Source organism: Henckelia pumila, chromosome 3 (assembly GCF_033568475.1).
Source record: "Henckelia pumila isolate YLH828 chromosome 3, ASM3356847v2, whole genome shotgun sequence".
NCBI classification, from domain to species: domain Eukaryota; kingdom Viridiplantae; phylum Streptophyta; class Magnoliopsida; order Lamiales; family Gesneriaceae; genus Henckelia; species Henckelia pumila.
Genome location: NC_133122.1, coordinates 189354479 through 189364896, shown reverse-complemented (window position 1 = coordinate 189364896; position 10418 = coordinate 189354479). Strand labels below are relative to the sequence as shown.

The window sequence follows — 10418 nt, the reverse complement described above, 5'->3', positions numbered from 1 at the left end:
TTTTTAACTCAATAATTATAGTCTTTCTACTAAACTATTTCTTTTTTTTTTTTAATTATCAAGTGTAAATCAACGGTCCATATTTTTTCGTATACTTTGGGTAAACCTCAAGATTAACATAATAGTTCAAATCATGCTAATGAGGTAAGTCATAGAGACTAATCCAAAAAAGTGTTGGTGAAAAATCAAACACTTAACATTGTTAAATTCTTACCTACTACTTTACCAACTTATACACCCACCAAAGTTTTTTCTAAATATATATTTGTTGAAATATCGAAAGTGGACCCTATATATATATATAATTCTTTATTGCTTTTCTCCTCTGTGGCTTTGATATATAATTCTTACCTACTATTTCTTTCTTCTCTTCCCCGCACTCCATGCACCATGGAGCTTCCCTTTCCCAAAAACCATACCAGGATGGGTAAAAAAGCAAAGGATATTTCTATGATATTATCCCTAGCTCTAGTCCTCATCACCTTTATTACTCTAATCCTAAATAATCCATATGATCTGTTCAAATATCCTTTGCTACCCTACAACAACTCAGTTAAAACAACTGGGAAATACTGTGATATCTCCAGAGGGGAATGGATCCCCAATCCGGATGCTCCGTATTACACGAACACGACGTGTTGGGCGATCCATGAGCACCAGAACTGTATGAAATACGGGAGACCCGATTCGGATTTTATGAAGTGGAGGTGGAAACCGGACGGGTGTGATTTGCCGGAGTTTGACCCGTTTCAGTTCCTGGATATGGTCCGGGACAAGTCTTTGGCCTTTGTTGGGGATTCTGTAGGGAGGAATCAAATGCAATCCATGATATGTCTCTTATCCAGGGTATGTTATCAATTGCCTAATTTTTTTTATTTTTTTTCGTTTCTTTCAAATTTCTATGGCTTGATTTATGCTAATTAGATTTACTAGCTGACAAAGAATAATGGGTTTAGTCAAATTATGTTGGAGTTGACTGCATTTGGTACGTTTATGATATATTGGGCAACACAAATTCATTAATTATAAAGTAAAGCATTTGCTTCTTAATTAGTATTCTCTTGCATGCACCTGAGAAGAGATCGAATTTATGTCTAGTTATGTTAGGGGAGTTTTTTCTCTTGTTTTTTGAACTCTTATGTTAGGGGAGTTTCATGTAAGCTGAAAATGTGAAATTGTTGAATTTGTTGTTGTACTTGTAAATTGTATCAGCCTGTTTATAAGTCGTGGGGTTCACACTCTTAATAATTATAATATTGATAAATAAATAAAATTGAATAATAAAAAAAAAGGGTTTGGCGAGTCTTTCAAAACCCGGCCCCATCTATACTTTTTGACATGATGATGACCAATTAATTAAACATGCATGTCACTAATTAGTACCGATCGACTCCCACTTAGCTACAATCCAATAATTAATTAATATTTTCTTTGCCAGCCCTGAAATTAATTATTGGTCGCTGTTTCGGACATAAAAGATAATAATCACAAAAGGGTAACAAACATTATAATCACCCGCACAGCAAATTAGGTGGGTTACGATTTTGAATTTGTGAACTTATTAGTCTGATATATATTTTTTCTCTGGAATGATCGGCCAAAAAGTAGAACTGGTGGCAATGTTGGCTGCATCGTCGTCTTATTCAATAATCTGTTGTACCGAATGCAATAATCCTGGGCCAATTATTATTTTTTCCAATTGGAACGAAACATTTATTAGTGAAAAAACAGTACTCTCTAAAATAATAGGGGGGGACATGGCTTGAGACAAAGTTTAAAGAATCAAATCTTGGGAACGTGACCTTTGAATTTTCTAATAATATTTAATATATATCTATCTATATATATATATATAAATATATACTAGAAAAATGTATGAGTGTTGCACGTAATTACAATTTTATTTGATTGAGAATGAAGTTATTAAATTTCAAATGTTTATGGTTATTAAAATCACGTGTTATACTTTTTACTGGCAAATTTAAATTTCAGTCACTATAATTTAATATCCAATTAGCAGGTGAAGCGAGAATATTATTACGTCTTTAACTTTTTCTTTGGTGATATTTTTGGTTCTTGCTCAAAGTTTTTTTTGGTAGTGATATTATATGTTTATACATTGAGTTTAATTTATTTTTTAACTGACAACTTTAAAGCAATAACATATGTTGTATAATTATTGAAAAACATAATATATATCTATATATATAATTTTGATCCCCTGCACCCTAGGGTGCAGGAAAACTGTGTGAGACCACTAAAACCCGGTGGTGAGTTTTAGTGGTGCAAAAAAACAAAAAATAAAAATCACTAAAACCCACTATCGGGTTTTAGTGGTCGCACTAAAATTTTCTGCAACCTAGGGTGCAGGGGATCGGTTATATATATATATATATATATGTATATATTTATTACAAACTGTAGGATCAAGTGATGTCAGTTATTAAAAGCTATAGTTGATAGGAACTGTGCAACTCAAATTTTTTAAATCGTACAACAGTACAAACAAACACATGTTTCAATTGTTCAATCTAGGAGAAGGACAATTATTGCATTCAAACAATCATTTTATCCATTATTGTGCTTTCAATCAATGTGAATCGAAATCATGACCTTGACTTCGATATTAATTGTATAACTGAACGCTTCTCGCTTTAACAAAATTTATAGTTGATGGCAACAATACGACTCAATTAATATTTTAAACAATACATACAAAATCTCAAGCGTCATGAATAATTTATGTTAAATGATAATTTTACTTATAATGATTTTAAGTAAAAAAAAATAGTAATTTATTTCAGAAAAATGATTTTTTTATTCATTAACTTGTCTAAATTTGAGTTTTAGTCCATTGAGTTGTCAAATTTGGTTTTGGTGCACTAACATTTAATTTTTTACTATTGTTAGTCCAATTGTTGACGTGATATTTGATAAACAATTTTCGATCTCAACATTTTTACGTCATGTCAGTAGTTTTTTTTTTATTACAAATCAGTATTTTTCAGTGTCACGTTATTCATTAGACCAATAATTGCTAAGAATTAAAATTTAGCGTACCAAAAATAAACTTTGAAAACTTAGTGGATCAGATCCTAAAAGTAAATAAGTTAGTGAACAAAAAAAACTATTTTTCCTTTATTTAAAAGTTTTATTTGGAAATGAATGTTGATCTTATATTAATAAAATAAATATAAATCATGTATTTTTTTTTCTGGTAAATCATGATAATCATAAACAATTGTTGTAGCTTGATTTGCTTTGATTTTCAATCATCTTGGTCATACATAATAATATATTCAAATTTTTCTTACGTATTTTTTTCCAATTTATTGAATAAATTTATTTGTTTGGCTTCGATAATCAAATTTAAATATACATTAGATAATAATTTAGTATAAAAAATAATCAATATGCTAACAAAAAATATAGAAATAAAAACAACATTTTTATAATATAAACTCTGTGTGTTATAGTATATATACAAATATATATTAATAGTATTTAATTCAATTATACAAATAATTATTTAATTAATGATATATATATATACATATTTTTTCATAAGTTTGTCAAACTCTTGTTTTCATAATTAATATGTCGTAAATATCTTTTTTCACAAATAAAATTCATATAATGTGCAACAGTCAATCCAAAATCTTATTTATACTTTTATTTGTTTAAATCTTGTAATATTTTTTTCAAAAAACTCTTAGAAAAGTAATTTTAGTGGAACTGGTGACATTATATTAAATTATCTTTTTTTCTTCCTATTCGAGATTACAAGTATAAAAATAAATTATTTTTAGTTTTCTATTATTATCGCTAATAACATAGTTTCTAGTATAGATATATTATATTAATATTTCTCGAACCTCTAATCAAGTATATGAAGAGAATAATTTTATGTCGTCCAATCTCATTACCTCTAGTTTTTCAATCATTATTTTATACGACAATGCCTTGATAAAACATTAATATGTTTTCTGCTTAATTTCTTCAATAGTAATCCAATCGAATTGTTTTAATTTGATATACATATAACGTATATGCTGTTTTACATGTCATAAAAAATATCTATATATGGAGTGTAATAATTAATTTATAATTTTTAATAATAGTATGCTAAATATATTATTTGAAAAAAATATGAGCAGATAAAAAAATTTGAAGAAATATATTTTTTAGAGGATGAACAATCATATTTTAAACAATTTAAAATTTTTTATACTCAATATTTCAAGGATTTAAGTAACTTAGGTATAAGAATAATTTCTCTGACATAAAAATCGATTTGAATGTAGTGTTTTTTTTACTTTTTGTCACGCAAATTTTTATGATTTCATAAGTATTAAATTAATTGATTATATTAGCCAACTATTATACTATAGTACAAACTACAAACATCAACATGAAACTTAGTTATAATCATACTCTCTATATCTCGCTTATTTAAACTACATATTTTTTTTTTTATCTTTCTCAATTATATAGTATAGTTTTCATATTAAATATCATTTGTACTACTCTTTTACCAATTTATCCATATTAAATTCATAAAATGTATAATTATTTTATTTTATTAAAATTTCACTAAGGAAAAAATAAGAAATTTATTTTTCTAAATAGTAGGATGAAATGAGTATATATATTTTATCTTGGATAAGAAAATATTGATATTGTTGATTACATTTGTAGTTCCTAAAATTTCAAAAATATTACACAATTAGTCATCACCATTTGTTTTATAATATCTCTTCCCAAAAACTGAAATATCAGAAAGTCTAGTTAGATGATCAAATCTCAAAAAAATAAATGAATGATTGAATAAAGAATGTGAGTACATTTTCTATATAAATAAAATAGAACATCGACTTATGACATGATTTCACTTGTCTTGAACACAATGGTGAAATTTAATGGTTTGATTTAATTTTTTTTATTTTTCTTAAAATTTTAATATTCAAAATATTACGTTAAAAAGTATAGTAAATTAAAAACGTAACTATGACGATAAAGTTTAAATAAGTCCAAAAAATTAATTTTTTTTCAATTTATAGAGCTAACATTAAGGTAGCTTTCAATAATTACTTTTTGTTTCCATGAGTGTCACAATATAGATTTAGGATATGCATTAAATATTAAAAATTAATTTATCTTCAATAAATAAATGAACACATAAAATGATATGAATTAAATATTAAAAATTAATCTAACTTGAATAAATAAATGGATTAATTTATAAAATAATATGAAAAACCTTAAAAATCCTTGAAAATGACAAAAATATTAATTATTAAATGAAATAATGAGGAAAAAATTGTAAATTCATTATCAAAAATGCCAAAATATAGATTTAGGACATAAATTAAATATTAACAATTAATTTACATTGGATAAATAAATGAACACAAAAAATTATATAAATTAAATATTAAAAATTAATCTACCTTGAATAAATAAATTGACTAATGTATAAAATAAATGCAAGACCTTAAAAAACCTTGAAAATAACAAAAATATTAATTATTAAATAAAATAATGAGGACAAAATTATAAATTGACAATTAAAACCAAATAATTAATGAAATAATGAGGATATTGAAGGAAATTTACAATTCAAACTTGTATATTTATATAGGTAAGTTAAGTTAAGTTAAGTATAAGTATAAGTAATAGAGTAATAGATAGATAATAGATAATAGATATATGTATATATGTATGTATCTTTTTGTTAACTAATTCTTATATTCGCTAAATCTATAATCTTTATCCACCTAGTGAAAAGTAGATTCGAAACTCCGTTCATTTCATCAATATTACTAGTTGTTTTTCACACGTAATGAATGTTGCCTTTCAAATATTGATTTCAGTTCTCCACTTTTGAGTTGTTGTATTTAAAATGGACACACACACTTTCACGTTTTGAAATAGATCTGGACACGTGCCGGGTCGGAACCCGTCAGGTAAGCAAAATACCAACCCTTAACTAACCCGAAATAAATATTTAAAAAATAAAAAAAATAAATTAAAAAAAACCTTTGCACAATTAAACTTATAAAAAATCTATCAATATATTTCATTATCTCAACAAAAAATTTATTATATTTATTCAATAAAAATATTACATTTCATTATATTCAATCACACTCACTTGCATTTCATTATATATATATATATAATTTTTTTTAAAAAAATGGGCTGACCCGCCGATTAAACCCGACCAACCCGAAGAGTCGGACCAATTGGTTCAGACCCGGCGGGTCGACGGGTTTGACACCCGTAACCGTAATGCCTAATGGCCGGACTGGTCATAGTTCCGGATCAAACCTGTTGACCCGGTTAACCAGTTCGCTGACCACGTGCCGTGCTGGGTTAGACCCGGTCTTTGGCCAGGACTACTTTGAAATATGATTGATTGTGTAGTAAAAATTGAAACATTATAATCATGATTAATAATATTGATTTTAGAAATTATTTTTTGTTTGGATATTCGAATATAGGTGGAATACCCAGTGGACGTTTCGACCTCATCAGACCAGGACTTCAAACGCTGGAGATACATAAATTACAACTTTACGCTCGCCACCTTCTGGACACCGTTCCTGGTCCGATCGCAAGAACGAGGTTCCGACGGCCCGACCCACACCGGCCTCTTCAACCTCTACCTCGACGAGTTCGACCCCTTGTGGACCACTCAAATCGACGATTTTGACTACGTCATCCTCAACGCCGGCCACTGGCTCACCCGCAGCGCCATCTACTACGAGAACAGCAGCGTTGTTGGTTGCCACTATTGCCAGCTTCCCAACATCACCGAGCTCAAAATGAGCTACGCCTACCGTCGCGCATTCCGCACGGCGCTTAGAGCTATCAACGGAAGAGAGAGTTTCAGAGGACTCACGTTTTTGCGTTCCTTTTCTCCTTCGCATTTCGAAGGCGGATTGTGGAACGAAGGCGGGAACTGTGTGCGGACGCGGCCGTTCCGCCGCAACGAGACGATGCTGGAGGGGAGAGATTTGGATTTTTACACGATCCAGTTGGAGGAATTTAGCCTGGCGGAGAAGGAAAGCAGGAAGAGATTGAGATTACTGGACACGACGCAGGCGATGCTCTTGAGGCCCGATGGGCATCCGAGTAGATACGGGCATCGCCCCGATGAGAATGTGACTTTGTACAATGATTGCGTGCATTGGTGCTTGCCTGGCCCGATCGATTCTTGGGCTGATTTTTTGTTTCACTTGTTGAAGTTGGAGGCCCGAAGCTCTTGATGCAAGAGATTTCACTTGATTATAATTTCTTTTATTATCATCATATAATATAATAATATATAAAAGTCTAGTGTAAACATAAAAGAGAGCATGACATATTTATATATGCTTCAGCCTGTAGATCATGCTAAGTTTTAGCATCAAATTCAATTATAAGTCTCACTATATAGTTGATTTCTATACAATTTCAGATCATGCCTTTTTTTATTATTATTATTTCAAATATTTATTCTAATAAATTATTTTAACTTTTCAAAATCAATTATTAAAAATATAATCAGAAAAGAAATCGTAGCAATATTTTTCACAAATCGTATCAGTAACCAAAATCTATATTAAATACCATTTCACAAAGATATTGAGTTAAAAGTTAAAACTAGGCAAAAATAAACAAATAAGATGAATATTCCCCTCTGAAAGCAGAATCAAAGGTTTCGTTAGGCAATCTCATTAAGCACACACCAGTTTAGGAACAAAAGCACCGTCTTCCACCAAATGCACATATTCAGGTGGTACAGTACATATGGTAAAGTATATTTTAGAATGAAATCTTGACGAATACCAATATATGTAAAACTAATATGTAAAGCACAAAAGCAGACCTGAGAAGCATCAACCTCTGTAAACTCTCACTTCGACCTGCTGTATGGACAGGAAGCCTGTGATAAGTATCGACGTCATAGTCTGAAGAAATCGGCCCCTTGTCAGACCCACTTCGTCCAAACCTATTTCTAGCTACATTAACATCTATACTGCTGCTCTCTTTTTGCCTCAATAGCCTGTTTAACTTTTCCAATTCCATTGTTCTGAGATGAACTTCGTGGAGGAGGCCTTCTGCTTGAGCCTGAAAATGCAGGAAGAAACAAATAGTAAGAGGACACTAACGTCCGTTTCATAATTTACGACAGTAATAGGAATTAGAAGAATAAATTTAACTTGTTTTGAAGCAAGTTGTTCGATTAGGCCGTGAAGCTGTTTATCCAATGCTTTTTCTCGCTGACCTACAAGGGATTGTATCAGTTAACGGAGAACGAAAAGGAAGCAAATACAAAAATTATATGATTGAAACAAGTTCCTAAAAATCTCTAATTTTTGAAAATTTGAGATTAACATGACACAACAATATACCTGGAGTTGGTTGCTTCAATGCATTATCCTGGACCTGCTGCCACTTTTTCTCCAAGATTTGAACTGCATCTTCCATTGACGCCTACAACAGATAAGAGGGTCAGCATTTAAACTAACAATGGACAAACACAGGAAAAAACATATATCCTTGAACACGAACACACCAGTTCCTTTCTCTTGTCTTCCAATTTTTCTGTTAATGCAGTTTTTCGAGCTTCTATATCTTCTTCAACTTTTGGTTTAGATTCATTGAGCATTTCTTTTGATTCTTCTGAACCCGTAGCAACCACACTAGTCTGCTCTCTCTGCAACTCAGTTCTCAGGTTCTCCTCAAACGATTGCACTTCCTTAAAAAACTAGAAAATTTTAGGCATAAAAACTATAAAAGATAAAGACAGCAGACTCACTTCCAAACATCCTACTAAAGTAAACGCAAAGCAATTGATAGAAATGGTAATATTTCAATGGCCCACAACATACACATAAAACATTAGGAAATTATAATCTGACCTTCAACTTACTTCGAAGTGTATCTGCCTCCTGCAGCTTTTCCTGTATTTTAATTTCACAATTTGATATGGCATTTTCATACTCCTTGTTTTCTTCTAGTAACCTGAGTTCTCTCAGTTGTACCTTCAACAAATATCACTTGTAAAGGTACAGTTTCGCCGCGTGTAAAGCAACTTAATCCACAATTTCCGCATGAAGTTTCAATCTACTGGGCAATAGATGACTGCAGGACAGATCAAGCCACAGGACGTGGAGGCTTTGGAGGAAAAACTAAGAATTTCACTATCATTATTTTTTATATGTATAGAATGTACACCGACTTCCTGTTCTACATTCCTGGATGGGCACTGGATGACAGTCTCCCAGTAGTTCAGATTTTGTTTATAAGTTGAAACAAACAGATGGAATGGAGAGTAAAAACATATAGGATAACTGACACGAATTATTATAAGAATGTACTGAAAAATCAGAATTCAACAAATTACAGTATCACGCGATGAACAAAATTTCAAATGCAACCTATCAAATTTGTAGCCACAGACCAGTTCTCAATTCTCTTACTGTGTACTGAATTTTTCTATCATAAGCGATATGTTCATGGTCAAAAACATGTTTTCCTAATATTATCATTGTTGTCGAGAAAAATAAGTGCATAAGCTCGAACTTCATATGCCAGTCGATTAAAAAAAAGAGAATTATCAATGGAATCACAAAGAATACAGATAGCATGAGACAGTTCTTACGAAAATAAAAGACGAAAACTAAAAGGTAAAGAAAACCTGTTGTTTCGTGGCGGAGTGGGCGTTAAGCTGGAGGGTAAGGGCGGCGTTGGAGGCAAGGGAATGGGCGTGGAGGTGGGGAAGGCGCTGCGAAATGTCCGGAGGAGGCAGTCTCATCCGCAGATCTTGGATCGAGCGGTTCAAAGAAGCTGCTTTCGCGTCCAATTCCTTGACGTAGCTCTGTTGTTCAGGAGTAAAGATGAGTGGGATGGAATCAGGGTGGTTGTCTTCGTCGCTCCGCCCGCCGACGCCGCCTCCCACCACGTCCGCCGCCCAGGCTAGTAGTCCCGCCATTGCACTTTGTTGTCGGGTTCCTGGTAAAAATTCAACAAAGGTTAAAGCTGTGGATCCATTTTAGGAACCGAGATGAAAACATCCACCGATTTTAATCACGGGTTGCCACGTCCTTGGGTGGGTTTTGTTTATGCTACCCGCATATCCTGCGGGCGACGTGTAACTTTATGATTGGTCAAAATCAATGGGCTCCATTGATTTTAACAAATCAAAATTCGTCACGCCACCCACAGGGCACTACCCTATGGGTGGCATCTACTTAACCCCTTGGGTGACAAGTGCCCTTGGGTGACATAGAACTTCTCGGTGTTGACATGGCAGCCGGCGGCAGGGTTGGTCAAATCTGAGACCGGCTCCACCTCTATTTTGGGGGAATGTTTATGCTAGAATATCCAACGACTCATTTTTTTTTTTTTTTTTGCATTTGAGATGTTCG

At 31.9% G+C, this 10418-nt stretch overlaps 2 protein-coding genes across 3 annotated transcripts; one reads left to right on the top strand and one right to left on the bottom strand.

Moving 5' to 3' along the window:
• Positions 1–346: 346 nt before the first annotated feature.
• LOC140891452 (protein trichome birefringence-like 19) lies at positions 347–7442 on the top strand. Its single transcript, XM_073299945.1, has 2 exons — positions 347–846; positions 6504–7442. The coding sequence occupies exons 1-2, from the start codon at positions 391–393 to the stop codon at positions 7269–7271; spliced, it is 1224 nt and encodes a 407-aa protein (XP_073156046.1). The 5' UTR covers positions 347–390; the 3' UTR covers positions 7272–7442.
• A 187-nt stretch (positions 7443–7629) lies between these two features.
• On the bottom strand, positions 7630–10054 carry LOC140892417 (uncharacterized). 2 transcript variants are annotated; one of them, XM_073301294.1, is made up of 6 exons: positions 9689–10054; positions 8921–9032; positions 8564–8742; positions 8400–8481; positions 8208–8272; positions 7630–8115 (listed from the first exon to the last, which is right to left on the bottom strand). In XM_073301294.1, exons 1-6 carry the CDS (start codon positions 9980–9982, stop codon positions 7810–7812), a joined length of 1038 nt encoding a protein of 345 aa, XP_073157395.1. In that variant the 5' UTR covers positions 9983–10054; the 3' UTR covers positions 7630–7809. The 2 variants fall into 2 exon arrangements, with proteins under 2 accessions (XP_073157395.1, XP_073157394.1); XM_073301293.1 differs by having other exon boundaries at positions 8564–8746; positions 8910–9032; positions 9689–10053.
• Positions 10055–10418: the final 364 nt, after the last annotated feature.